Source organism: Muntiacus reevesi, chromosome 8 (assembly GCF_963930625.1).
Source record: "Muntiacus reevesi chromosome 8, mMunRee1.1, whole genome shotgun sequence".
Taxonomy (NCBI): Eukaryota; Metazoa; Chordata; class Mammalia; order Artiodactyla; family Cervidae; genus Muntiacus; species Muntiacus reevesi.
Genome location: NC_089256.1, coordinates 7,953,803 through 7,981,539, shown reverse-complemented (window position 1 = coordinate 7,981,539; position 27,737 = coordinate 7,953,803). Strand labels below are relative to the sequence as shown.

At 47.2% G+C, this 27,737-nt stretch overlaps 1 protein-coding gene across 3 annotated transcripts in view; it reads left to right on the top strand.

Moving 5' to 3' along the window:
• PXYLP1 (2-phosphoxylose phosphatase 1) overlaps window positions 1–27,737 on the top strand; it is a 78,742-nt gene that overhangs the window by 36,413 nt on the left and 14,592 nt on the right. For all 3 annotated transcript variants that reach the window (XM_065942490.1, XM_065942488.1, XM_065942489.1), the window contains 3 exons: window positions 502–633; window positions 23,969–24,127; window positions 24,944–25,070. In XM_065942490.1, the coding sequence (XP_065798562.1) occupies window positions 555–633; window positions 23,969–24,127; window positions 24,944–25,070 (365 nt within the window). In that variant the 5' untranslated portion in view covers window positions 502–554. The remainder of the gene's footprint in view (window positions 1–501; window positions 634–23,968; window positions 24,128–24,943; window positions 25,071–27,737) is intronic.

Here is a 27,737-nt window from a genome sequence, read left to right as displayed (position 1 = left end):
ATATATCTTAGACACAGCCCAGCCATCCCTAAAGGTGTTAAAGTGGAGCATGAGGCAGTGATTGACATTCAGGGTAATTACTGAGATCAAAGACGCAGGGTCATCATAGCAAAGTGTTCATCAGAAATGGTTGAAGAAGTTGGGGATCAGAATGGGGTGTTCATTTCCTGGTCCTTGTAAATACTTCTTGGGTCTGGCATACTGTAAGTGCTCAATAAACATCCTGTCCATTTTTCTTTGCAAAGGCCATGTCGTAAAATCTCCTTGCCTGTTGAGATCAGATAAACGAAGCCTTCCAGAACGGTTTCCGCTCATTAATTTGAAGGGTGCCTTCTTAGCCAGGCTGATTTGGGGGCAAAGACACCAGCAACAGTGCACAGTTGTTCTCTGACTGGGATTCACGCTGCCCTGCTGGAGGACAGGGCTGATCAGATTCTTTTCAGTTAACAGACTTGGTTTTCCGCCTCAGAAACATGTTTCTTGCCTCTCCTCTCTTCGCAGGACGTGTTCCTGATCTGAGGTGAAACCATGAAGAGAAGATAAAATAAACAATAATGCTTTTCCGCAATCGCTTCGTGCTGCTGCTGGCCCTGGCTGCACTGCTGGCCTTCGTGAGCCTCAGCCTGCAGTTCTGTGAGTGTGGTTATGGGTGCTGGGAGGGTAAGGGGGCTTCTCTCTGGAGTAGAAGCCCCCATGGGGAGGAAACACATAGATCCCAAAGCCTTTGTTCTTTTTCTTCTTTCACTTTGTTTTTTATTGAAGTGTAGTTGATTTACAATGTTGTTAATCCCTGTTAGACAGCAAAGTGATTCAGTTGCATGTATATATGTGTGTGTGTGATATGTGCTTAGTCGCTCAGTCATATCCGACTCTTTGCGACCCCATGAATCGTAGCCTACCAAGCTCCTCTATCTGTGAGGATTCTCCAGGCAAAAATACTGGAGTGGGTTGCCATGCCCTCCTCCAGGGAATCTTCCCAACCCAGAGTTCAAACCCACATCTCCCGCATTGCAGGCAGACTGTTTACTGTCTGAGCCACCAGAAAAAGAATGTGTGTGTGTGTGTATGTGTGTATACATCTTTTTTTAAAAATACTCTTTTCCATTATTGTTTATCATAGGATATTTTTTCAATTGGTGGATAATTGCTTTACAGTTAGTTTCTGCTGTACATCATGAATCAGCTGTAAGTATACATATATCCCCTCTCTCTTGCGCCTCCCTCCCACTTACCCCCTCATCCCATGCTCTAGGTCATTACCTGTGTTCTTTAAATAAACAGTTGGGTTTCAAACAACCTAGTCTTTTTAATGTTGGTGCTAGTGGTAGGTGGATGTACATCTTTGCTTGTGAGGAACAAGAGCAATCACTTGGCCTCATGACATACTTTTGGCTTCTCCCTGGATGCCTCAACTGCCTGGTTATTCCTGGATCCTTAGTTCAGGTTCCCACGGTGAGGACAGTGAGTGGTCAGCTTGTGTCCTCGTGCTGGGCCGCACAGCAGAGGTGCTTGGCTTGGGGGTTGAGTGTCCATTATCAGAGAGGGTGGAGGAATTGGTCCCAGTACCAAACTGGGCAGCAGGGACTGTGCATGGGAAACCCGGAGTGGCAAGGCAGCAGCATGGCTGAGGAGGCCAGTCCATAGGCTTCACCACCTGCCCTCAGCCCATACCTGGGGGCCTGTGCTCAGGCTGAGCCCCAAATCTATGCCCCCTACTCTCCCTAAGCGTGGTGGTCCTCAAACACAGATCCAACCAGGCACTTCCTTGGTTGTAACCCTTCAGCAGTGGCTCTCTGGGAGGCACTCTACACCACGGCGTTGCTGAGTGGCTTGGCTTTCTCTGCACATCCAAGCTGTTCTCTATGCCTGGAGCCGGTCTGTCTGCCTGGACTGTTCTCCTCACCTCCCTTCTATCTGCCTCCCATCCCATCCTCTCCTCCACATGGTTCATTCACCCCTTTCTCCTTCAGGAAGCTTCCATCACTCCCCACCTGGGTATGGGCTTCTTGGTTGTACGTCTGGGGTGCTCTGAACCTGCCCCACTCCTTGCACTAGCCATGAAGTGAAGTGAAAGTCGCTCAGTTGTGTCTGAGTCTTTGAGAGCCCCCTGTAGCCCGCCAGTCTGTTCTGTCCATGGTATTATCCAGGCAAGAACGCTGGAGTGTGTTGCCATTCCCTTCTCCGGGGGATCTTCCCAAGCCAAGGATAGAACCCAAGTCTCATGCATTGCAGGTGGATTCTTTACCATCTGAGCCACCAGAGAAGCCTTGCAATACCATAATTTTTCGGATATGTGTCTTTTCCTTCTACAAGACTGGCTGCTCTTTGAGAACAGGGCCCATTTCTGCTTCCCTCTTTATCCCAGGAACCAGCACTGCCAACCACATAGGAGGTGCCTCAGGAGTGTTTCAGTGAATGAATGAATCTACACCTGCTCTGGAAAGCAGAACCCTATTTCTCTATCCTTCTGGTGCTGTGTACTTGTAAGCCAAGAAAATATCTGTGCAATGCTGGTAATTGTATTTTTGCTGCTGCCTACCTGCCCTCCACTTTCCATCTCACCCCGGTGGGTGGGAGACAAGTGCTTGGCTCTCATCACAGCTTAGGACCTCTCTGGGAGGAGGTAGCATTGCTGTCACAGTCTGCATGATGGGAGGAAGGGCAGGTGGCCAGATAGGATGTTCTGAGTGTCCTGAGGGACATGGGAAAGGCTTGGCATTCAGAATGAGTGTTTTGAAGGGAGGAGGCTTTGAGCAAATTTCCCTGCCTCACCTCTGATTTGTGACATATTCTATGCACACATCTAATGCATATGATAGGCACTTCTAATAGTAAAGAGAAGTAAAAGCACTCACTTTAACCTTCCAGAATAGGAAAATAGATTAAGAGAAGGTGGGCATAAGAAGTTTAAAGATACTCTAGATGGTTAATGAACTGTAAAAAAAAAAAATCTTTTCCGGAAAGTGTGTTTGGAATCAGTCATTTAATTGTTTGTGGCTTTTCATTAAAAATTTTCCATCCTTTGCTTGGAGAGGTAGGATGTTACAGTCAACCTTGGTTCTTCGTTTGCGACACTGACGGGTTCTGAGACGTGAGTGTGGGTTACTTGGGTTGCTGCGTCTCTATGGCGTGAGGTGGTTTCCACGTCAGTGAATTGGCCTGTGTGTTTTGCTTATATAACTCCTCTGAAAGTACCTTCTGTTTTAGGAGAGCCAATTTTCAGCCGTACTTATTTTAGGGAAAATTTTCAGGATAAATTGGCCAGCCTGGGTCTGAGGTCTTTATTCTTCAATGCTTTGGGAGTTTGGAAAGATATTAAGATATGGACCTTCTTACTGCTCTTCTGCTTCTAGGTAAACTGTAACTTTGGAATTTAACAATTTCGGTGAAAATTGAGTTAAATTGCTTTATTTATTTAATCACTTTATTGGCTGCTAATTATTATGCTGTAAGAAACTGGACTAATTCATAATACAAAGATGTCTGCTTAAGTAACACCTATATTTTCATTCTTACCCTAAAATATATGGACTTTTTTTCTTCTCTATTTCTTTTGATTAATTTTTGAATATCAGATTAGCACATATAATTGTTTCAGATAATATATTTGAGACAGTCAAATGGAACTTGGTTTTCTTATGCTTTAAGTGAATAGTATAATTTTGTTTTCTATGATTGTGTATTTTATTTCGACACTATGGTAGTTTTATTTTTCTGATGTTTTGAATATAAGAAAGTTATGACCCAGGTTACAATGAGAAAATCAGGTTGCTTAAATAGGTGTTTCATCCTCTCAGTACAGAAAGTGTGTATGTATACTAACATATTTATTAAGGGCTTATGTATGCTGGAGATTTTTCTATACTATTGGGGTGGAGGTGGTTGGGAGAGGATACAAAAAAGATTAAAATACAGTTTGTAGCTTCTCAAAATATGTTTATTTTAAATGGTAACAATGACTCACTTTATGCTAATAGACATTACTAAGAATCATCCATTTTGTATTTTCAAGTCCTTGATGTTTTTGAGTTTGGAAATAGAGTGATTCTGAAATTCCTGATACTTGAAGAAGGAAACAAGTCAGGCATAAATATCCTCAGTTATTCTAGTTAAAATAAGTACAAGTGGGAAAATAACTTCTCAGATTGCAGCACTCCTTCAATGTGACAGGAAAGGATACTGGGTTATGAAGACTTGTGGATGGCTCCTTGTTTTGCTGCTTTTTCTGCTCGTTTGTAATCGTCCATGTTCCTGCTTCAACCCTTTCTTTCATGCTCATTTTGTGCTCATTTTACCACCTTCCGAGCAGCCCCAAAATGGCAGCGTGGCGGGAGCCCAGCTCCCAGACCCTGAAGCCACAGCCTTGGGTTTGAATGCTGCTCAGCCACTTAGCTGTGGTGAGCCTTGGGCAGGCGTGGCCTCCTGGAGCCTCTGTTTCTTATTTCATAAAATGAAGTTCATTGTTGCTGATTTGAAACATTGGTGTGAGAAGGGAGATTTTGTGGGAAAACCTCTGGCTCGGGAAGCTCAGTCAGTGTGAACAGTACAGAGCCCTGTCACGATGCATCCTCAGAAGCCAGGGCTCTTGGTATCGCAAAGGCTGCTTCAGCCATTTGTGGAGAGAGCTTTTGAAACTGTGTATGTGTGTGTGTGTGTATGTGTTAGTCACTCAGTTGTGTCCAACTCTTTGTGACCCCATGAACTGTAGCCCACCAGGCTTCTGTCTGCATGGAATTCTCCAGGCAGGAATACTGGAGTGGGTAGCCCTTCCCTTCTCCAGGGGATCTTCCCAACTCAGGGATCAAACTGGGGTCTCCTGCATTGCAGCAGATTCTTTACCATCTGAGCCACCAAGGAAGCCCCTATGAAATAGTATATCGTGCATGTCTTTCTTTTCAATCAGAGTTCATCAGCCATGATGGGGGGTCAGTCTACACTGGGCATTGGTATCTTGGGCAGGGCCCTGGTGGACCAGAGCAGGTTTCTGAGGGAAATGTCCACGGTGGACTGGAAACTCAACTTCCCAGGTAGAAGAGGGCGCTTAACCTGCCAAAGTAAAGTTGTCTTCAGTATCTGAAGAGCTCTTTTCTCTGTCCAGTATCTGTAAGAGGAGTCAGAGCAGCTCTGTGTGGCCTGGTGAGCATGGAGACATGTTTCAGTTCAGCGGCAGGCGAAGCTTCATGACTGTCACGTCATGTGGGGGTGGACTGGCAGGACGCACAGCCTGGAGCATCGCTCTGTGAAGAATAGAATAGTAGGCAGGTCACTGGACCTGATCCCTTTTAAAGCCTTCTCAGACTCTGAGGTTTGGGGAATTTTATCGTTCCTTGTTGATCCAGTGCTTCGAGTTGGCATAGCGCTGTCCTTCAGCAAACATTCCACTGTGTGCTGGGCCCTGGGGGTTTCATCTCTCCAGGGCCAAAGGAGCTGTCTGTCTAGGGAAGGAGAATCCTGAGCAGATGCTTGGCACACAAGGTACAGCGTGCTCAGACAGGAAAGAGGCGGCCCCCCAAGGAGCTGGGAAAGAACGTGGACTCCAGGGCCAGACTGCCTGGATCGAGTCCCTGCCCCGCCACTTACCAGCTGTGTGAGCCCAGGCACGTTTGCTACCGTCTCCATGCCTCAGGTTCCGCATCTGTAAAATGGGGAGGGGGACAACGAGAGTTTGTTTCATCGGGTTGGTGAAGGATATTTTGTAATATACCTAGAACAGTTCCTGGCACATAGTGATCACTATGTGCATGCTTGTTAAATAGAATGATTGAGATGAATTTTGGCAGGGTGACATGGGAGGATGGAGGATAAGAAGCCAGCCCACATAGGAGGTCAGGGAAGACTCCCTCCCAGGGGAGGTGACATCCGAGCTGCAGCCTTGAGGGATGAGTTAGAGTTGTCCATGAGGAAGCTGGGAAGGGCGTTCCTGGCAGATGGAGGCAGGTGTGCCAAGGCAGAGCAAGAGACAGCAGGGCCAGGTTCGTTACCTGTGTGTAGCTGTGAAGGTGGACTGTGCCAGGGCCACCTACATCACAAGTTATACCTTAAAGATACTAGAGCCCTTGAAGCAGGAGGATAGCATGTCATCAGATTCGTGTCTGGGAAAGGCTGCAGCCTGGTACAACGTTTGCCAAAGAGTGGTCTCCCAAGTCCCTTGATTAGAGTAGCCCTGGGAGTTTGTTAAAGTGCATGTTCCAAAAACAAAGAAGAGCAGATCTCTGTCTCTCCCCAGAGAATCAGAAGTGTGGTTCTCCCTGGGGGTTCTGAGATACACAGAAGTTGGGTGCTGCCCATTCAGAGGCTGGCGGGAAGGTAATGCTCAGAGACAACTCGGGGGCTACTTCCCCCCTCCAGTTGAAGGCTGAGGATGGCTCTGATGAAGGTGTCCGGCCCAAAAGGAAGGAACAGAGCTGAGAGCATCAGATGATGCTGCGGACTTAGAGCTGATCTGGAGGTGCAGTGTAACCAGGGTGGAGAGAGAGGGGAGTGTGACTCGGAGGTCTCATAGGCTGCCCCCATTCATGTGTCCGCGCTGTCACTCACACAGTCCCCTCTCCACCTGGGGTGAGCATGCCAAAGGCTGAAGGAAGTACCCAGAACACAGTCTGGGAGGTCAGTCGTGTGGGGCCAATGGCCCCTGAGTCTGGGGCCTGAGTCTGAGACTGGGGGAGAGTGCTCTGAGCAAGGAGAAGCAGGCAGCTGGATGGGCTGGTGGGGAACAGGGGAAGAGCTGGGGTGTTGGTGAGGTGCATCGGGCCATTGGCGGTACCAACCAGCACAGTGGGTGCAGGTCCTACCGGAGGTGATTCCAGGGCCTGAGACCAAGAGGAAGCCTGTCGGAGCCCCTGTTTGCAGACCTTGTGTCCAGCATTCCCTGATCTCCTTGGAGCCCATGGAGGCTACTCCAGTCCCACAGTCTGTGGGCTTGTATTTTTTGGCCCAAGCAATGTTTTCACTTCGGAAAATTTATTTACCAGTGTTTTTAAACTAGGCAATTTCACATAAACTTCTAGCCCCTCTTTTAAGAACCAGACTGTCCACAAGCCACGGCCCACAGTCCTTTGCAGGGACCTCGGTTGCAACTAGCTGCAATCTGAGTTGGGTGGGGGGGTGAGAGTTCCGTGCTGAGCCCTGTCAGCTCCAGAGTTTGTACTCCATGTGCCTGCAGAGGGGAAGGACAGGGCAAAGGTAAAATGTGGGCCGACGGAGGAGGAGAGGCCATGAAAGAGACAGGGCAGCAGCAGGGAGGTGGGGCCCTGAAGCCAAGGGGGCAGGTGACCTGCCTCCGGTTCTCAGGTGGGCAGCTGCGGAACGCCAGCCTAGCCAGCTCTTGTGCATGTATGATGTGTGTGTCAGTGGTGTGTTTATATGATGTGTGTATATGTGATGTGTATGGTGTTTGTGAATGTGTAAGTGATGTGTGTTTGATATGCATGCAAGTGGTGCGTGTATATGATGTGTGTGGTGTGTTTAGGTGGTGTGTGTATGTATAAGTAGGCTTCCCAGGTGGCTCAATGGGTAAAGAATCCACCTGCAATGCAGAAGATGCAGGAGATGCAGGTTCAATTCCTGGGTCAAGAAGATCCTCTGGAGAAGGAAAATGGCAACCCACTTCAGTATTATTGCCTGGAGAATCCCATGGACAGAGGAGCCTGGTGGGCTACAGTCCACGGTGTCAGAAAGAGTCAGCCACGACTGAAGCAAATGAACACAAGTATGTATAAGTGGTGTGGGGTGTGTATGTGTGGGGTGTGTATGTGTGGGTGTGTGTAAGTGCGGGGTGTGTATGTGTGGGGTGTGTATGTGTGGGGTGTGTATGTGTGGGGTGTGTGTATGTGTGGGTGTGTGTAAGTGCGGGGTGTGTATGTGTGGGGTGTGTATGTGTGGGGTGTGTGTATGTGTGGGGTGTGTGTATGTGTGGGGTGTGTGTATGTGTGGGGTGTGTGTATGTGTGGGGTGTGTGTATGTGTGGGTGTGTGTAAGTGTGGGGTGTGTATGTGTGGGGTGTGTGTATGTGTGGGGTGTGTATGTGTGGGGTGTGTGTATGTGTGGGGTGTGTATGTGTAGGGTGTGTGTATGTGTGGGGTGTGTGTATGTGGGGGTGTGTGTAAGTGCGGGGTGTGTATGTGTGGGGTGTGTGTATGTGTGGGGTGTGTGTATGTGTGGGGTGTGTATGTGGGGGGTGTGTGTATGTGTGGGGTGTGTATGTGTAGGGTGTGTGTATGTGTGGGGTGTGTGTATGTGGGGGTGTGTGTAAGTGTGGGGTGTGTATGTGGGGGGTGTGTATGTGGGGGGTGTGTGTATGTGTGGGGTGTGTATAAGTGATATGGGGTGTGTATGTGTGTGGTGTGTGTATGTGTGTGTGTGGGGTGTGTGTAAGTGGTGTGTGTGGGATGTGTATAAGTGGTGTGTGTATGTGTGTGGTGTGTGTATGTGTGGGGTGTGTATGGGGTGTGTATAAGTGGTGTGTGTGTGTGGGGTGTGTATAAGTGGTGTGTGTATATTTGGAGTGTGTATAAGTGGTGTGTGTATGTTTGAAGTGTGTATAAGTGGGGTGTGTATGCGTGCAGTGTGTATAAGTGGTGTGTATGTGGGGGGGTGTGTACGTGGGGGTGTGTGTAAGTGTGGGGTGTGTATGTGTGGGGTGTGTATGTGTGGGGTGTGTATAAGTGGTGTGTGTATGTGTGGGGTGTGTATAAGTGGTGTGTGTGTGGGGTGTGTATAAGTGGTGTGTGTGTGTGGGATGTGTATAAGTGGTGTGTGTATGTGTGTGGTGTGTGTATGTGTGGGGTGTGTATAAGTGGTGTGTGTGGGGGGGATATGTATAAGTGGTGTGTGTATGTTTGAAATGTGTATAAGTGGCGTGTATGTGTGGGGTGTGTATAAGTGGCATGTGTATATGTGTGGTATGTTTATGTGTGGTGTGTGTATAAGTGGGATGTGCACGCATGTGTGTATGGTGCTGTGTGTGTGCATGCACATGTCCAGTAGCTTCCCTGGCACCTTCCTTCCCTGCATAGCCATCATTTTCCTGTGTCTTCCAGCCCCCACGTCCCCTCCCTCATGCTGCTTTGGGTCTGTTGTCTTCTAGCAAAGGGCAGAGCCAAGCTTGGTAGAACAGTGTGTAAATTAAAAGAAAATTGCCTCTTGAGCAGGAGAGCGAGGAACCCCTGCAAGGTGCCAGGTGTTGTGACACTAACCTTGGTCCACCCACCCTGGTTTTTGCCTCAGCCCACTCTTCGAGGGTGGCAGTTGGCGTTTGCAGCTCCTGCTCTTCGTGGGCCCTTCTGCAGGGCCTTGGCATGTGGTGGCGGGATTTTGCTGAGGCCCAAATACACATAATCATAACTGCAAGCAGGCTCCTGGTCCTAGCCCTATGTCCTGCCCTCAAGTTGGGGGGCTTTGTCATTCTCTTTTCTCTGTCTGGTATACATTTTATGGAGAAAAGCAAATGTCTGAGTGATGTGCATCAATTTGGGGATTCATGAGGTCTTAGTGTGTTTTAGTGGCAAAAGTTTGGGGGAGGCAACCCTTAGAATGCTATGGCTGTAATGTATTGTATATTTTAAAATCACAATAAGTTTCCTCCGGGATTTTTATTTTGATGAGTTGAAGTCGAAAAGAATGAGAAATTTAAAATGAGGGCTTGCATTTTTAACCTATGGGTTCTTAGTTTCTAAGTACAACTTTTATTTAGTATTTCTTAAATTAATCATGATCCTTTTCTTGGAGATTTATATTGTTTGATTTTTAAATTTTTATTTATTTATTTATTTATTTTTGGCTGTGTTGTGTCTTTGTTGTTGTGCGGACTTTTCTCTAGTTGCAATGAGTAGGAGCTATTCCTTGAAGCAGCATGCGGGCTTCTCATTGCGGTGGCTTCTCTTGTTGCGGAGCACAGGCTCTAGGGCGCGTGGGCTCTGTAGTTGTACTTCATGGGCTCTAGAGCACAGGCTCAGTAGTTGTGTACAGGCTTGGTTGCTCTGGGGCATGTGGGATCTTCCAGGATCAGGGATCAAGCCCGTGTCTCCTATATTGCCAGGCAGATTCTTTACCACTGAGCCACCAGGGAAACTGCTTGTTTGATTTCTGAGAATTTTCAACTTAGTTTTTCTTTGAATGTTTTGTGTGTAGCTACCACATAGAGTTTAATATTTTGGGGTAGAAAAAAAGTTCTGTAGATAAGTGACACAGTTAAACTAGACAAATCAGTGACTTAATTCATGTCATACTTATCTTGGAGGAGGTAGGTACCAGGTGGGCCCTTCAATGAACTAAAAATGGGACGCATTTATGTCTGTGGATCATTTCTGGTTTTCTCCCAGGGTGGAGACATTGTTTCTCTCTCTCTCTCCCTCTTTCTTCCTTATTTCTTTCCCTCTTTCCTTGTTTCTGATCTTAGAGAGTTTCTCTTAAGAGTAAACTGGAGGATAGAGATGTATGCTCAAAGATGTTAATTGCAGCCCTGCTTGTAGTAGGAAAAGGGGGTCAAGAACCAAAATGTCCAATAGGAAAAACTCCTACATCCGTTACACCATATTTACATAGACATCTCAGTATTACTTAATACTGAGTAATATTGACTCCATAATATGTTTGCTAAAAAGACGTGGTACCTTTATGTGGGAGAGTGTGTGTGTGTGTAGTCAGCAGTATTGATTAAGAAGGTGAATCTCCTATTTTAGAAGAGAGCAAGTTGTCAGGACTCGTTGGTGAAACTAGAAAGTGTTAGTAAAATCAGTCTGTGAATTCAGGAGAGCATGTGGAGATTGCCAGGATTGTACGAAGAGAGACGAACAGGAGAGGAAGCTGCGGGACGTTGACACGGGAGGTGAGCCAGGGACCCAGTGGGAGCCTGCCTGGGCGGAGTTTGCACCGATCAGCTTGGGCCTCATTTCTCGTTGTCTTGGCAACAGGGCTCCAAGCTGACGACATTAAAAAAAAAAAAACAACTTGAAGTGAGATAAGTGGTAATCAGATGCACAGCCCTGTGATGTGGGTAGCACCCTGCCTTGGGGGAAGGGGTTGGAGGGCGAGGATTTTGAGACTGATCAGACATGAGGTCTTGAGGGTACAGAATCTGAATCCTGAATAAGAAGGTGCAGTCAGGAATGCCCACAGAGACATTGGAACCATCTCACTGTGCTTCCTGCCAGTGTGGCCCCAGAGCTGGGTGCCTCACTGGGGCTCAGCAGAGCTGGCCGCCCAGGGTGCGAGAAGCAGGGACTCAGCCACAGTGCAGGGCCCTCTCTGATTTATCTGGTTCTGGCTCCAGCATCGTCTCTTGCCCTCCCTGCCTCCTTCCTTCTTTTTCCTGTGTCGTCTGAGGGGCTGGACCACGCTGTCCTGGGGTCTGCTTTATGGGAAACTCAGAACCTAGCTCTGCCTCTCCCCAGCCCCAGGTATCTATCTATGACCAGCCTCTACAGTATCCAGATACCTGCAGGCACGTCCCCACCCTGCAGCACATGGTCTGTCACTCAGGTCGCCTCCCCATGACTCACCCATCCACCTGACCGCTCTTCTTTTTTGACTGTTTTTGTAGAAGCAAATGACCTACCCTGACCCACTTTCCTGGGCTGTTGGTTTGGTGGCCTCAGTGGGATACAGACCTTTGAGACACAAAAAACTTTTTGCTCCTGGGGAAGGGGCAACAATGTCCTTGAGCCATAGTGACCCTGTCACCATTGGCATCGGAGCAGGGACTGGAGCACCATTCATCTCTGGCAGGACTTCGAGCCACACACACTGCAGCATTCACTGTGGGTTCTCTGGGTGGTGGGACTAGGCATGACTCACTTCTTTTTATACCTTAGTATTGGTGCCTGTTTTAGGATGAACACATGTTTATATGAATTGTAGCAACCCCTTTTCATTTTGTAAAATGAAAAAATCTCTACTCGAGGGTGTTGAAATTGGAAACCTGTTTCCAGGTGCACTGCATTCTTAACCTGAGTCCATGGACATCTGCATTGTCTCACATGGTTTCAGAGGCGCTATGAACCCCCGGAAGCCAAATGTAAAAGAGCGTACACAGTCCTTTTTCAGGGCTGAGGATCAGTAGCTCGTTCCAGATTCTCAAAGGTAAGGTAGAGAGGCTCCAGGCCCTGAGGTGGTAGAAGATGGCTGGGGCTCTTTTCTTAGTTCTATTTGGGGATCTGTCTTGGATGTCTGACTGATTTCTAGTTTCTGTCATGATTCAGAGTCCTTGGCACTTGCAGCATCTAACCTGAGGGACCCTGTCTGGTCAAGGCCAGTTTGCAGGGGCCCCAGAGGAATGTGAGGTTTCCTGGCCCCTCCAGGAGACTGCAGCTCGGCTGGGGCTCAGGTCACAGTGGGACCCCTGCCCCTTGCACTCTGGCCACGCTGTGGGGTTAGGTGTCAGATGTCAGAAGAGTGTCAGGCAGGGAGGAGATAAGAACTTGGAACAGCCTAGGGCAGGAGCTGAGTCCTCAACCCCGTGAGTACCTCCACTCCCACTGTGGGGCTCTGGTGGTCTGGCTCTGGTTTTTATTTGAGAATCACACACATTTTTATATTCAGTGCAGGCTAGAGAAAGAAAGAACATTAAAGACCACTTTAGTGGATTGAGGAAGTCTAAGGGAATTATGGGAGTTGTCTGTCAGAGCAACTCAATAAAGAGAATTCAGGGCAACTAGTTGTTGAATAACCTACAACAGGAGGATGCTGAATCCACCAAAAGAAGATACCCCACGTCCAAAGATAAAGGAGAAGTCTCAACAAGACAGTTGGAGGGGTGCAATCATGATAAAATCAAATCCCATACCCACTGGGTCGGCAGCTCACAGACTGGAGAATGATAATACCAAAGAAGTTCTCCCACTGTTGTGAAAGTTCTGAGCCCCCACATCAGGCTTCCCAGCCTGGGGATCTGGCCGAGGGACTGGGAATCCTCAGGGATTTGACTGCAGGACTTCCATAGCACTGGCGGAAACAGATTCCACTCTTGGTGGGCACCAAGACCCAAGGGAAAGGAGCAGTGACCCCACAGGAACCAGACCTACCTGCTAGTGTTGGAGGGTCTCCTGTGGGGCCATGGGCTGGCAGTGGCTTGCTGTGGGCACATGGACACTGGCAGCAGCAGTCCTGGAGGGTGCCCCTTGGCGTGAGCCCTCTTGAGTTCACCATTAGCCCTATGGAGCCCATAGACTCCAGAGCTGGGTCGCCTCAGGCCAAACAACTAACAGGGAGAATGCCGCCCCACCCATGAGCAGAGAACTGGATTAAAGTTTTACTGAGCATGGTCCTGCCCACCAGAGCAAGACCCAGTTTGTTTCACCGCCAGTCTTTCTCATCAGAAAGCTTGCACAAGCCTCTTATAGCCTCATTCACCAGAGGGAAGACAGAATAGGCAAGAAGAACTACAGTCCCACAGCCTGCAGAACAAAAACCACACAATCCAGAAAGTTAATCAAAATGAAAAGGCACAGGGTTATCTCCCAGATGAAGGAACAGGGTAAACCCCAGAAGAACAACCAAGTGAAGTGGAGATAGGCAGTCTTCCAGAAAAAGAATTCAGAATAATGATAGTGAAGTTAATCCAGAATCTCAGAAAAAGAATGGAGAAGATGCAAGAAATGTTTACCAATGACCTAGAACTAAAGATCAAACAGAGGTGAATAATACACTAGAAGGAATCAATAGCAGAGGAGCTGAGACAGAATTTCTGGAAGACAGAATGGTGGAAATCAGTGACACAAAGTAGAATATAGAAAAAATAATGAAAAGAAACAAAGACAGCTTCTGGGACAACATAAAAACACCACCAACATTTGTATTATAGGGGTCCCAGAAGGAGAAGAGAGAAAGGACCCAAGAAAATATTTAAAGAGTCAATAGCTGAAAACTAAGATGTGAAAAGAAATAGTTAACCAAGTCCAGGAAGCACAGTGTCCCAGCCATGATAAACCCAAGGAGGAACACACCTAGACACATAGTAATCAAATCGACACAAATTAAATCAAAGATAAAGAGAATTCAAGAACCTTTTGATCTTTTGGGAGGAAGAGATCACAGAAATCAGGTGACAGGACTAGGGGTGCTGAACTTATAAGAAGGTGCCTTGAATAGTTGGGTGAACTGAACTATTTAAGGGAATTATGGCTGCAGGGCTGACTCAGGACAGACTTGAGTGATGCAAGAGGGAAGTGACTACAGTCCCTTAGGATGGTGACCAGCCTAGGGCTGAGGTCCCAACAAGGGTGAAGCAGACTCTGGAGCTAGGAGGGTGAAAAGCAGGTGGTGGGGCCACACCTTGGCCCCACCAGGTTCTTTGCTGGTCCAGTCAGTGCTGAGACCTGTGGGGCAACTGAACCCAGAGTGGTGGAGACAGAGGTCAGCCAACACTTGCCCACCTGCCCTGGGACACCTGTGGATCCTAGATGCCTGACTTAAACCTGCCAGGGTGTCTGTATAATCAGAGGAAGAGTTGATAACTAAACAACAGCAGGATAACTAAATGACTAGGGCAGGGTTGGCAGGAGGCGGGAGTTCTGAGGTCCCCTGATTCTTCCATGTGGGAAAGCTGTCTTTCCTGGAAAGGGCCTTTATTGACCCAGTTGGCTAGTGCCAGGTTGCATCCCTGGGGACCATCAACATGGCAAGGACAGTGTCATGACCACCCCCACTACAGCATGGGGTTGACCTGGGAGAGGAGCCATCTGCAGAAGGGAAGGAGAGGTGGTGCTCTGACCCAGGGATGAGCCCACAGTGTTCCATCAGAATCTCCTGATCCATACAGTGGGTTCTGAATGCTAGAGCAGGTGGAAGAGGCCTGGAAGCAGGTAAATTCTTGTCCCCTGCCCTGGGCCAGAGCCCCCATATGGAGTGAGGAGCTGGAGGTGGTGGGCATGGGCCTGGTGCCCTGGAAGAGAGGCACTGACCTGTCTTCGTGAAGTCACAGTGATTCCCAGGTGATGAGCTGGCTGTATACACGTGACCTGCTGAGCATGTGGAATATCTAAGGGGCCTGAAACCAAGGCCAGACAAGAAGGCGCTTGCAGCCTAAGGGCTAGGGTCATGATCTGACCCTGACTCTGGACTCGCTTTCTCTCCTTTCCTCTCTCCCATGGGAGTCGTCAATAGAATAAATAAAAGAAGCAGTTCATTGTTGGATGAAACATCTCTCTTCAGACATGTTCGTCAAGTTGGCTGCTGAGCTGAGACTTGTTGATAGATGGTATTTCTTCCGAGCCTCCTCTTGATCATTCTTGTGGTGACTTCCCAGTATCTCCTCTATATCCGGTTTGTTTCTGCATTATTCCTACCCCCATACCCCCAAACCAACCACCAGGGTGTGCAGAGGCACTGTGACTGAGAGGGCCATTTCCCCATATGCTTTCTGCTTGCTTTTTCTTATTTAGTGTCTTACCACCCTCCTCAGCTGGACTGTAAGCTCTGGCAAAAGGGCAGCAACTGTAATCTTTTATTCTCTGAAGAATTCCCAGTAGATGCTCAATAAATGTTGGATAGCTGGATGGGAGATGCCTAAATACCAGGCCTGGCAGGTCAGCAGGGCTGGGCTTACAGGGCAAGTGACCCCAGACAAGTCCCTTGACCTGCTTCTGCCTGAGGTTCGATGAGGTGAGGTGTAAGGCTGGAAAAAGCAGCACCAGCCAGTTTGGTTTGAATTTTAGTCACAGCTACAGGGATGTTTGGTAATGAGGCACATGGATCCTTCTGTGCATTGAGGGATGGGGGGGTGAGACAGGGGAGGGGCCTACGTGAAACAGCATCTGATTGTCTTACTCTGGTTCTAAGAAGTTTGCTAGTTACTTTTGCGTGTTTGGGGGCCCAAGGGGTCCTCTTAGAGGTCATGTTCTCTGCCATTCTTTGACCTTGAGACGTCACTGGCATCTTTTTATACAAGAAGGTTTATGGATGTGATGACGGGATGAAAGTGAGTATAGATGCGATGGGCAGGTACAACAGGCATAAATGGGAGAGACTCATATCCCCAGGTGGCGTGTGAAGTCTTCTATTGGGAAATCACACCACAAAGAAAACATGTGCCCATTGATACCGAGTTAATTATTAATAAAAGGGTCTCCTATTGTGTCATTGTGTTGGCCACAGTGATACAGTGGCCCCAGGGCACTAATGTCTGTTCGTGGAGCTTTCTACCCCTGCATGACACCTCCTTACACCTCATTATTCTTCCATCTGTTTGACTGCCCACTGTTCCTTCTGATGCGCCTACAGTTCCTTTTTCTTGCCCAGTGACATATGAGCTGCGTGGGATCAGCAGAGCTCCTATGTGTCCTCAGGGCTGGGGAGGCCTGCCAGAAGAAGCAGCGTCCTTCAGCCCCAGGATGCTCCCTTACACCTGAGTCTGCCTGTAGCCCCCTTTTTGCTGTAACCTCACATCACAGAAATGAGGGTGGCAGCTCTCTGGGATCTCTCTTATAATGGCACTAATCCCATTCATGAGGACTCCACCCTCTTGACTGAATTACTCCCCAAGGCCCCACCTCCAAATACCATCACATTGGCAGTTAGGATTTTAACATGTGAATTTGGGGGAGCATGAACACTCAGCTTGGGCTTCCCAAATGGTGCAATGGTAAAGAATCTACCTGCCAGCACAGGAGACCCAGGAGATGCAGGTCGACCCATGGGCCCAGAAGATCCGTGCAGTAGGTAATGGCAACCTGCTCCAGTATTCTTGCCAGGAACATGCCATGGGAAGAGAAGCCTGGCAGGCTACAGTCCATACGGTTGCAAAGAGTTGGACATGACTGAGCACGTCTGAGCAAGCACAGCAAACACTCAGCTTATAGCAGTTCCAACAGGCCTCACCACATGTGCCCTCAAATAAACCAGCAAACTGTGAGGACTCTGGGATGCTCAGGGACCCGTGCCCCTCCGTCCCAGGGTCACTTGTATTATTATGTCTCCTCAGCTTCAGCTAAGTGGCCCAGATTCAAAGGGAGTGTGCCCACAGGCATGGCCAAGGGGCCAGCACCTGGTACCGCTTAATAAAAGAGCAGAGTCAAGAACTGAGGGGTGCCACGTGGCTGGAAGGGCTGGGTCATTAACATGCTGCCTTAGGACATGTACTTGTTTTTTTCACCTTCTTTATTTTACTTTTAAATTATTTATTTTAATTGGAGGCTAATTATGACATGTTCTTTAATTATTACATGTCCGACTCTTTGTGACTGCATGGCCTGTAACCTGTACCAGACTCCTCTGTCCACAGGATTCTCCAGGCAAGAATACTGGAGTGGGTTGCTATTTCCTTCTTCAGGGGATCTTCCCGACCCAGGGATTGAACCCAGGTCTCTCTGAGCCACCACGGAAGCCCCTTTCTTTGTTTTTAAATTAACTTATTTATTTTAATTGGAGGCTGATTATGACATATACTTTTTATTGTCCTCTTGCTCTGGCACAAATCCTCCCCACCATGGTAAATGACCTTTGGATACTTGAGCTGTGTGTTAGCAGTTCCAGACCTTCCTGTTAGGAAGAACATGGGTTTAGGACAAACTGAAGGGCTCCTTTAGTTGGTGAAGGGCCAACTCTAGCTCTGTGATTGTTGTTTCATCATAAGTAATGAATGAAAATACGCTTATTGAAAAAAAAGTATCATTATACCTGGACATGCTAAAATATACATGTATTTGTATACATATAGAATGTAGGTAATATATAACATATGTTTATTGTGAATATATATCGGTATCTATATATGTATGTGTGTGGATTTATAAAACAATGTAGACAGTCACAGAAAAACAAGTGAAAATACTTCTTTACACCCCATTCTACCCATTCCCCAAAGGCACTTTTGGGGAATGTCCTTGTAGACATTTTTCTGTTCATTTGCATAATAAAAATGCCTATATATTCATAAACTTATGGTTAATTTTTTCTTTCCATAAAAAGGATTATGTAAATATCCAGTGACTTGGTTTATTCACAAAAATCAAAGAATCTTTTATTCTTTTTCATTCTTTTTAACCTTGGCAGAATATTCCACTGTGGGTGTTACATTCTGTTCTGCTGATAAAAGATATTTAGGTCATTTCCCTTTTTGTGTTGTTATATTATATACAGTGCTGCACCCACTCCAGTACTCTTGCCTGGAAAATCCCATGGATGGAGGAGCCTGGTGGGCTGCAGTCCATGGGGTTGCTAAGAGTCGGACACAATTGAGCGACCTCACTTTCACCTTTCACTTTTATGCATTGGAGAAGGAAATGGCAACCCACTCCAGTGTTCTTGCCTGGAGAATCCCAGGGACGGGGGAGCCTGGTGGGCTGCCGTCTATGGGGTCGCACAGAGTCGGACACGACTGAAGCGACTTAGCAGCAGCAGCTGCAGAGTGTGCTGCAGTGAATCTCTCTGGCCATATGTCTTGGTGATGGGAATTGATATTTTTGTCGAATAGATTTCAAGAGATAGAATAATAGGGTCATGAATAAAGTACATGTAACATTTTGGTGGTGATTGGCAAATACTCCTTCCCAAAAGTCCTTTTAACTTCCTCTGTCACCTGAAATATAGGGAAATGTAGGTTTCAAACCCTGGCCAATACTGATATTATTGTTAAAATGTGGATTTCTAATCTGGTAGGATGGAGGTAATCCTATCCTATTGTTTCATTTGTATTTTTTTTTTTTAACTGAAAAAGAGTCAACTTTAATTGTAACTGACTAGCCTGTACCCAGGAATGTCTCTGAATAACCATTTGTATTTTTAAAGTATGTATAATATTGAACATTTTTTTGTATGTTTATTGCCCTGGTTTTTATTTTTCTATAATTAGCCTGCTCATATCCTTTTTAATTTTTCAATTTTAGGAGATTTGTGCACTTTGAATATTAAATAGTTTGTTATATATGTTGTAAATATTTTCTTCTCAGTGGATTGCTTATCTTATACCTTTGTTTATAACATGTTTGCCAAAGGGAAGCTTTAACTATTAGGAAAATTTGTAGAAGTAGTTAGGGAATTTAAGTTGATTTAGACTGGTGATTGAACCCTGTTTTAGCTATTGTTCAAATGTATGCATTTATATTATATGATGATTAATAAGAAGTTAAAGGATTCCTTGTTGTTGTTGTTCAGTTGCCAAGTCATGTTCAACTCTCTGCCACCCTATGAACTGCAGCACACCTGGCGTCCCTGTCCTTCACTATCTCCCTGAGCTTGCTCAGATTTATGTCCATTGGGTCAGTGATGCCATCCAACCGTCTTATTGTCTGTCGTCCTCTTCTCCTCTTGCCCTCAATACCCAGCATCAGGATCTTTTCCAGTGTATCGGTTCTTCACATCAAGTGGCCAAAGTTTTGGAGCTTTGGCTTCAGCATCAGTCCTTCCAGTGAATACTCAGGATTGATTTCCTTTAGGATTGACTGATTTGATCTCATTGCTGTACAAGGCACTCTCAAGAGTCTTCTCCAACACCACAGTTCAAACAACATCAATTCTTCAGCGCTCAGCATTCTTTATGGTCCAACTCTCACATCCGTACATGACTACTGGAAAAACCATAGCTTTGACTATACAGACCTTTGTCGGTAAAGTGGTGTCTCTGCTTTTTAATATGCTGTTTAGGTTATGTCAGCTTTTCTTCTAAGGAGCAAGCATCTTTTAATTTCACGGCTGCAATCACCATCCACAGTGATTTTGGAGCCCAAGAAAATAAAGTCTGTCACTTTCATTGTTTCCCCATCTATTTCCCATGAAGTGATGGGACCAGATGACATGATCTTAGTTTCTGAATGTTGAGTTTTAAGCCAGCCTTTTCACTCTCCTCTTTCACCTTCCTCAAGAGGCTCTTTAGTTCCTGTTCACTTTCTGCCATTAAAGTTGTATCATTTGCATGTCTAAGGTTGGTGATATTTCCCCTGGCAATCTTGATTCCAGCCAGTGATTCATCCAGCCTGGCATTTCGCATGATGTACTCAAAATATAAGTTCAATAATCAGGGTGACAATATGCAGCCTTGACGTACTCCTTTCCCAATTTGGAACCAGTCTGTTGTTCCATGTCCAGTACTAACTGTTGTTTCTTGACCTGCATACACATTTCTCAGGAGGCAGGTAAGGTGGTCGGGTGTTTCCATCTTTTTAAGAATTTTCCACAGTTTGTGGTGATACACACAAAGGTTTTAGCGTAGTCAATGAAGCAGAAGTAGATTTTTTTGGAATTCTCTTACTTTTTCTATGATCCAATGGATGTTGGCGATTTGATCTCTGGTTCTTCTGACTTCTCTAATTCCAACTTTTACATCTGGAAGTTCTAAGTTCACATACTGTTTGAAGCCTAGCTTGAGGGATTTTGAGCATAATCTTGCAAGCATGTGAAATGTGTGCAATTGTGTGGTAATTTGAACATTTTTGGGCATTGCCTTTCTTGGGATTGGAATGAAAACTGACCTTTTCCAGTCCTGTGGCCACTACTGATTTGCTGACATATTGAGTCAAGCACTTTTTAACAGCATCTTTTATGATTTTATATAGTTCAACTGGAATTCCATCACCTCTACTAACTTTATTGTAGTAATGGTTCCTCAGGCTCATTTGACTTCACACTCCAGGATGTCTGGCTGTAGGTGAGTGATTATCTGGGTCATTAGGAACATTTTTTATACAGTTCTTCTGTGTATTCTTGCTACCTCTTTTTCATCTCCTCTTAATGATTCATGGGCACACCTGTTTCCACATATTTGCTCAGTTGGTGATGCTAAAAATACAATGATTATTATTGTAGGTAGTTCCAAATTGAGAACTCTTTGAAAGATTGAGTACTACTAACCTAAGAGATGGACTGACTTCTGCTTATAAATAATTGATAAAATGTATAAACCAGCACTCATTTGGTTGAAAGGAACAGAAGCCCAAGTCAGACTAGCTTAAATAATAAGTAGACTTTCTCGACTTACAAAACTGGGACATCGAATGGGCACTTCAGCCACATCTGGACCCAGGGCCCCGAGGATGGATGTCCTCAGATCTTCCTTCCTCTTTGTCTCTGATAACTCTCCTCATTTGTTGCTCTGGCCACTGCAGGCAGAGGCTGTCCATGGAGGGACGAATGACTGGGGCAGCTCTGGGTTTCTGTTCTTAGATATCAGTGTCCAGGAGAAAAGGAGTCCCCTCCTCTTGTCTGTATTATACTTGACATTGTGCCTGGCAGTTCAGCTGAACCACATGGCAGGGAAGGAGTGGTTCCCCAACAGAAAGAGGGGTGCTGGCTGGACAAGCATAACAGACTGCAGTGTCCATCCTTGACAGTCAGCAGATGGGGGTGGGGGAGCATCTGGCCTGAGAACAGATGGGTGAGCTTGAGATGTCTTCCCTCCAGCACATACACCTCGGGCAGTTGCCTCGGCCTTGCCTTGGGTCTGTGGCTCTCTTCACTGTAAAATAGTCTCTTGAGAATAAGCTATCCATGCTTGGACTCAGAGGGCCCCAGAGTGCAAGGCAGATGGTATTAAATGAGATATGACAGACGCATGTCTAGCACTTCATAGGCACTCGGTAGGTAATGGCTTTCTGCCTCAGTGTTTACCAGAATTCAAAGGGTGTTCAGAACAAAGTAATCAGATTGCATGACGTTAATAAGTTCTTCCTTCCCCACTGTGGGTGAGGCCCCCTCTCTCTGGGTGACCCACCTGGTGTCGCATAGATAATTATTGACAAGGGGAGGGTGAGGGTGTTGAGAAAGAGGCAGGGCTTGGGGGGACTCAAGGCTTCTCTGGTTGTCCAGTGGTTCAGAATCCATCTTCCAGTGCAGGAGACACGGGTTCGATCCCTCGTCAGGGAACTAAGATCCCATATGCCACAGAGCAACTAAGCCTGTTTGCCAAAACTAGGGAGTCTGCACACTGCTATGAAGATCCCATGTGCTACAACTAAGACCTAATACAGCCAAATAAATAAGTATTTTTAAAAGATATTTATATATAATTATGGGCTTCCGAGGTGGCTCAGTGGGTAAAGAACCTGCCTGCAGTGCAGGAGACGCTGGAGATAGGGGTTTGATTCCTGGGTCGGGAAGATCCCTTGGAGGAGGGCTCAGCAACCCACTCCAGTACTCTTGCCTGGAGAATCCCATGGACAGAGGAGCCTGGCTGGCTGCAGTCCCTAGGTTGCAAAGAGTTGGACATGACTGAAATGACCGAGCACAGCACACATACATAATTATGCCTGATTTGTGTTGTTGTACGGCAGAAAATGACACATTGTAAAGCAGTTTTCCTTCAATTAAAAAATAAATTAAAAAAACATTTTTAAAAGAGTTGATGCCGGGAGCCATTACGGGGGGTCCCGTCCATGACGAGGTCATGAAGAAAATACCGGGCAGGCAAGGCTGTCCGGGACCCCATCCATGATGAGGTCACGAGGAAAAATACCTGACAGGCAAGGCCGTCTAGCATAAGGGACCCTCCAGGTTGGCCTCGGCCTCTACCCTACCCTATATCCTCCCCCCTTTTCTGCTGCTGTTCTTATTTGCCCTGCTGCAGATTCTTGTGTTGCCTGCCGAGAGCTCTCCTGCTCCTCTTTCACTGAATAAAGACCAACTTAAAAGCTAATTAATACATCTCCTGGACGCTGGTACCCTATGAAGAGGCCAGGGATGAAGGAAATGCTTCAATTCAAACCCTTTTGCTGACATTCTGGCTTGTTTGATAAATGTGTAATCTCATTGCACAAAATGCTCTTGATTGTCCTAAACATCCTAAGCACAGTACACTAACAAAAGAAACTATTAAGCATAGGCCCCTTCGCGGGGTGAGAAAAGCTCCACGAATATTATAGCCACATATACGCCTAATAGAAAATAGTTTAGATAGAGATTAGCTGGCGACTTCTTGCAGGTAATTAACTTTTAGACTAAGAGCCTATTTTGTGCCATATCTGCTGTTTTTGCAATCCTTTGCATTTCTGTTCTGTAAAAAATGTAATCCTATCTAGTTCCCATGGAGATGACACCTAATAGAAAATAGACTAACCACAAAAAAGACAGGGTCGGCTACTGAAGTTGCTTAAAGTTGCGCCAGGTGCAAGTCATAAATTGTCAACAGGCCTGAAAGCCAAAAGATATTATACATAGAGATTAACCATTAATAAGGCCCTAATAGGCACAGAGCCCTTTGGGGGGTGAAGAAGCCCTATTAAAAAATGCAAAAAATATTGTTTTAAAAATGGTTATTAGATCAATGTTTGACTGATGTTAATGTGCTGAGGTTGTGCAGTGGAAACTATTGTTAATATAGTTAAAGATATAGTAAAATAAGAGTTTAGCCCTAGTGTAAAAACAATAAGATAATTGTTAGCTTTAACCAGGAGTGCTAAACAGGGGCTGCCTCTCCAGAGCCACAGAGTCTTTGTGTGTTAAACTTTTTAGATAAATTTAGCTGAGAATTTCTGCAAAAGGACTGTCTTTTATGTTAACAAGATTGTATTTCCATTATGTTACAACTTGCTGTACCATGAGACTGCCAACCTTCTGTTTTCTGCTAACCTCAAGGCCAGAAGATAATGTACAAAAAATCTATGGGAAAAGAAGCTCATAAACAAAAAATAGACAGAGCACACCTGGTTTCGTGAAGCACAAGCTGATATAATGTTAAACTAAGTCTGTATGCTTATCTGCCCCTTAGAAATGTACCAACTTAGGGTTTAAAGGCTATGGTGGAAAATAAAACAACTGCCAGACTCTGCCGCACCTTCCTGGTCTGGTGTCTCTCTCTCTCTCTCTCCTTCTCTCTGTCATTCGCCGACGCCGTTCATCCTGAGGGTTCCCCTGGATCCTGCTGGGGCTGGACCCCGGCAAGTTCTTGAATGGGAAGCTGACATTTTGCTATTGATGCATTGAAGTCCAGCCTAATTCTGAGACAGAGGTGAATTCCGGTGAAAATCCAGCTGCCCTCTGGGGTCCTCTAGCTGGCGTGTGCCCTCCATGATCACACGTTTCCTGACCTACTTTGCTTTCCCTGCAGTCCACCTGATCCCAGTGTCGACAACCAAGAATGGAGTGACCAGCAAGAATCGAAAGAGAATCATGCCTGACCCTGCAACGGAGCCCCCCGTGATGGACCCGGTATATGAAGCCCTTTTGTACTGCAACATTCCAGGTGTGGCTGAGCGCAGCATGGAAGGTAGGCCAGCTGCGCTGCCCGACATGGTAGCATCTTCACAAGGCATTTAAGGAGCTAGACAGCCGGGGCTCCAATCCTACAGTTGCCACTGGGCTGTGCCCTTGAATGAGTTCCCAGGTCTTAGTTTCCTCATCTGTAAAATGGGCATAACAAGCCATCCCTACTCACAGGGCTGCTGGGAGGACTAAGTAACTGCTTTGAGCAGCATGAGGCGCATGAGAATGCCTCCACAGTTATTTGCTGTCATCCTGATTTCCAGTGAGAATGAGCAGAGAGGTGACCTTGAAGGGCTTTAGGGGGTCACCCTCAGCTCAACCCTTTCCCAGGCGGGCTCTCTCAGGGCTTAGGACTCCCACATCATACCCTGCTGGTGTCTGGCATTAAAGGTGTAGGAAAATATGATTTCTCTGTTGACTTTTGTTTTTCTGAAAGTATATCAAAGAAGATGTTTAGTTACCTCTTTCTGCCCAGTCTTGTTTCACAAGAGAAAGACTTAAAGCAAGGCATGGTTTCCATTACTTCCATGGGCCTCCCCCTAGTCTATGGATGTGAGAGGCTACCTGAGCAGTCTTGCCCCCACTCCACTGATCTCCAGCCCCCAGCCACACCCCAAAGCCTCCCTGTGAGTGCTGGGACTCTGGGGCATAAGCAGCCTTCTCACGTTCCTCTGCCCTTCCTTGTGAGGTAGTCAGAGGGCCCCCCGCACTCCATCCCAGCATGGCACCCCTCCACCATGGTCACCCCTCCCGGCCTCTGCGAGCTGAAAGTGTAAACTGTTCCTGAGTGACAGCCAGGCAACGTGCTTTTCTCACGCAGGCCATGCTCCACATCATTTTAAGCTGGTCTCTGTGCACGTGTTCATTCGACACGGGGACAGGTACCCCCTGTACGCCATTCCCAAAACGAAGCGCCCGGAAATTGACTGCACTCTGGTGGCTAACAGGTAAATCGCACTTTTCTTAAAAGTCATTGAGAAGAATCTCTTTTCAGATCAAAAGGGTGACTGGAAAACTATTCAAAGCAGGATGACAGGATGGGGGAGTGGCCTGCACACATCCAGTGAGTACTGTTTGCCAGGATTTGGATCTTCAGAACAATCCTGCAGGTTAATCCCATCTCACAGTTGAGAGGACAGAGGCCCAGAGAGCTGAGGACATCTGCCTGAGGCCACACAGCAGATAAGCTGAGATTTGAGTGCTGGCCAGTGTGCTATCTACGGTCTCCCTCCCTGCTGTTGTTTAGTTTAAAAAACAGCTGAGACATGGTGCAATGACCGCTGGGCCAGGAGTCCTCAGACCCTGGCGTGGCTGTTCCATTCAGGGCTGCAGGTAAGTCCCTTAGTCTCTCTGGGTCTCAGCCTTCTGTTCCTGAAATGGGGATGACGCTGCTGAGCATGCAGAGTTGGGGTGAGGAGTAAGTGGGATGAGAAGGCTGAACATCACCAGCTGCAGAGTCACTTACAGGGAAGGTGTTATGTCAGGCTTTTCATTCTTCACAGGAGGAGAGACAACCTGCTCTTGGGTGACAGCCTTTAGGATGAAAAATACTTGAAAAGAGAGTAGAAGTGTGCATGTGGAAATGGCATGGCTCTAAAGTGAGAGGCACGGTTAGCAGCAAAGTGATGGGCCGGGCCTCAACAAGTGTGTTGAGGGCTCATTGTCTCCCAGGCAGAGCTTACTGAATGCGGGGGGGAGATGGGGAAGGACTCTGTGGGGAAGATGTTATGGTGATGGAGTGCTGTGGGTGGAACCATTACCTCCCAGCAGCCAGGACTGTCCATTCACAGTGGACTGCAGTGTGAACCCGGGAGTTCCAGGTTAACCCTTTGCATCTCAGCCTTCTTATTGTCTAATATCATGGGGAAGATGAAGTGAACCATTTTTTGTAAAAACATCATGGAATGCCACATGATTCTAGGCTTTCATTTCCTGCTGGAGATCACAACGTTCGAAGCCTAGGAATCTGTGTCGTCTTTTCTGTGATTAACAAGCATGGATGCATGTCTTCATGTCCCACAGCCTGGAAAACCTAGGTGGAGTCCAGCCCGTGTGCAGTCATTGGCTTTCTTCCTCATCTCTAGCCCTCTGTGCAGCCTTTCTGCTGGGACCCTCTGCCCCTGCCCACCACTGCCTGCCAGCTCTTTACCCTTCAGGCCTTTGTACCTGTTGTTCAGCTTGCTGGTCCCCTCCTATAGCTCCTCCAAGACCCTCTGAGATTGCACCCCTTCCAGGAAACCTCTCCCACTGCGTTAGGAGGGCTTCTGTTTGTATCAGGCACCACCACTGTCTCACTCAACCCAAAAAGGGGGATGTGCAGGAAGGGCCTCAGAACAAAATATTTAATGACCAGACCTTAACCAGCCTTATGATTAGGGCAGGGATAGAGGCCACGTGCTGTGCTGGGTGTTAACCCTTTAGTTTCTGGGCTGGAGCATCCAGGGTGGCGGGAGGGCGGCTAGGGGAAGTGGCTTCTCTCCTTCGGTAGAGCAGAGCTTCAGTGTGTTAACAGCTGACTCAGTCTTGTCATTGTACAGGACTTCGAACAACCCAGAGACAGATGGAGCACTGGGCCTCTGAGGTGGCTGCACCCAGATCAGCCTCAAAGGCTTGGTGGGAGGTACCCTGCTCCAGTGGGCAGCTCTTAGCTTCTGCTTGCCTTTCTCTGGGCTGCAAATTCTCAGGTGGGACAATGGGTCTGCCCCCAGGCCAATCAGCTGATGCTGGAAGGCCCCTGGGCACCCTGAGGGCTCTGGGGGTCACCTGGCTGTTCCCAGGGAAGGAGCCCACTTGGCGGGGCCGCTGGGCAGCAGGCTTGCTTCCTCCCTACCAGCAGGCTCTCCTCCCAGCATCCTTGTTTCGTTTCTGTCCTCCCACACCACTGACTCTGCAGGGCATTGGGTCTCACTCCTTCTATATCTCTGGTGCCCAGCCCGAGCCTGGTTGTTGGACTGGGTCGGTTGCAGAATGAATTCAGGAGCCCAGTGAGAATCACAGGTCATCATTGCCTCTCATGAGTCTATCATAGTAGATTTGAGCCTCGGCTGTGAAATCCTGTGAGGTCTAACTGCGGTGATGGAGTAAAGCTCAGAACCTTGTCCCCGCTGAGAATTTGAGCAATGGTGTTTCATTCACTGCAGCAGCCTGGAGTCTCCCAGGCCCGGCATTTTTTCCTCTCTGAGTGGTTGTGGTCACAAGACCAGGTCAGGTCCCAGGGCCCCTCATTCTGCCACAGCAATGGCAGGACCCCATGACGAGGCCACTTCTGCAGCCCCCACCTGAGAGGCGCAGTTCCCAGGAACCAGCTGCCTCAGCCATCTCTGCGTCATTTCCTTTGGTCTTGACTTTTTGGCCTTGTTCTACTATATTAGTCCACATTCTGTATTTTTAGGAGCTACTTTCAGTCTTTTCTAGAAAGTGGATAGAATGTGTGCCGTGTGTATGCTTAGTCGCTTAGTCATGTCCGACTCTGGGTGACCCCATGGACGGTAGCCCACCAGGCTCCTCTGCCCGTGGGGTTTCCCAGGCAAGAATACTGGAGTGGGTTGCCGTTTCCTTCTGCATGGGATCTTCCTGACCCAGGGATTGAACCTGCATCTCTTGTGTCTCGAACA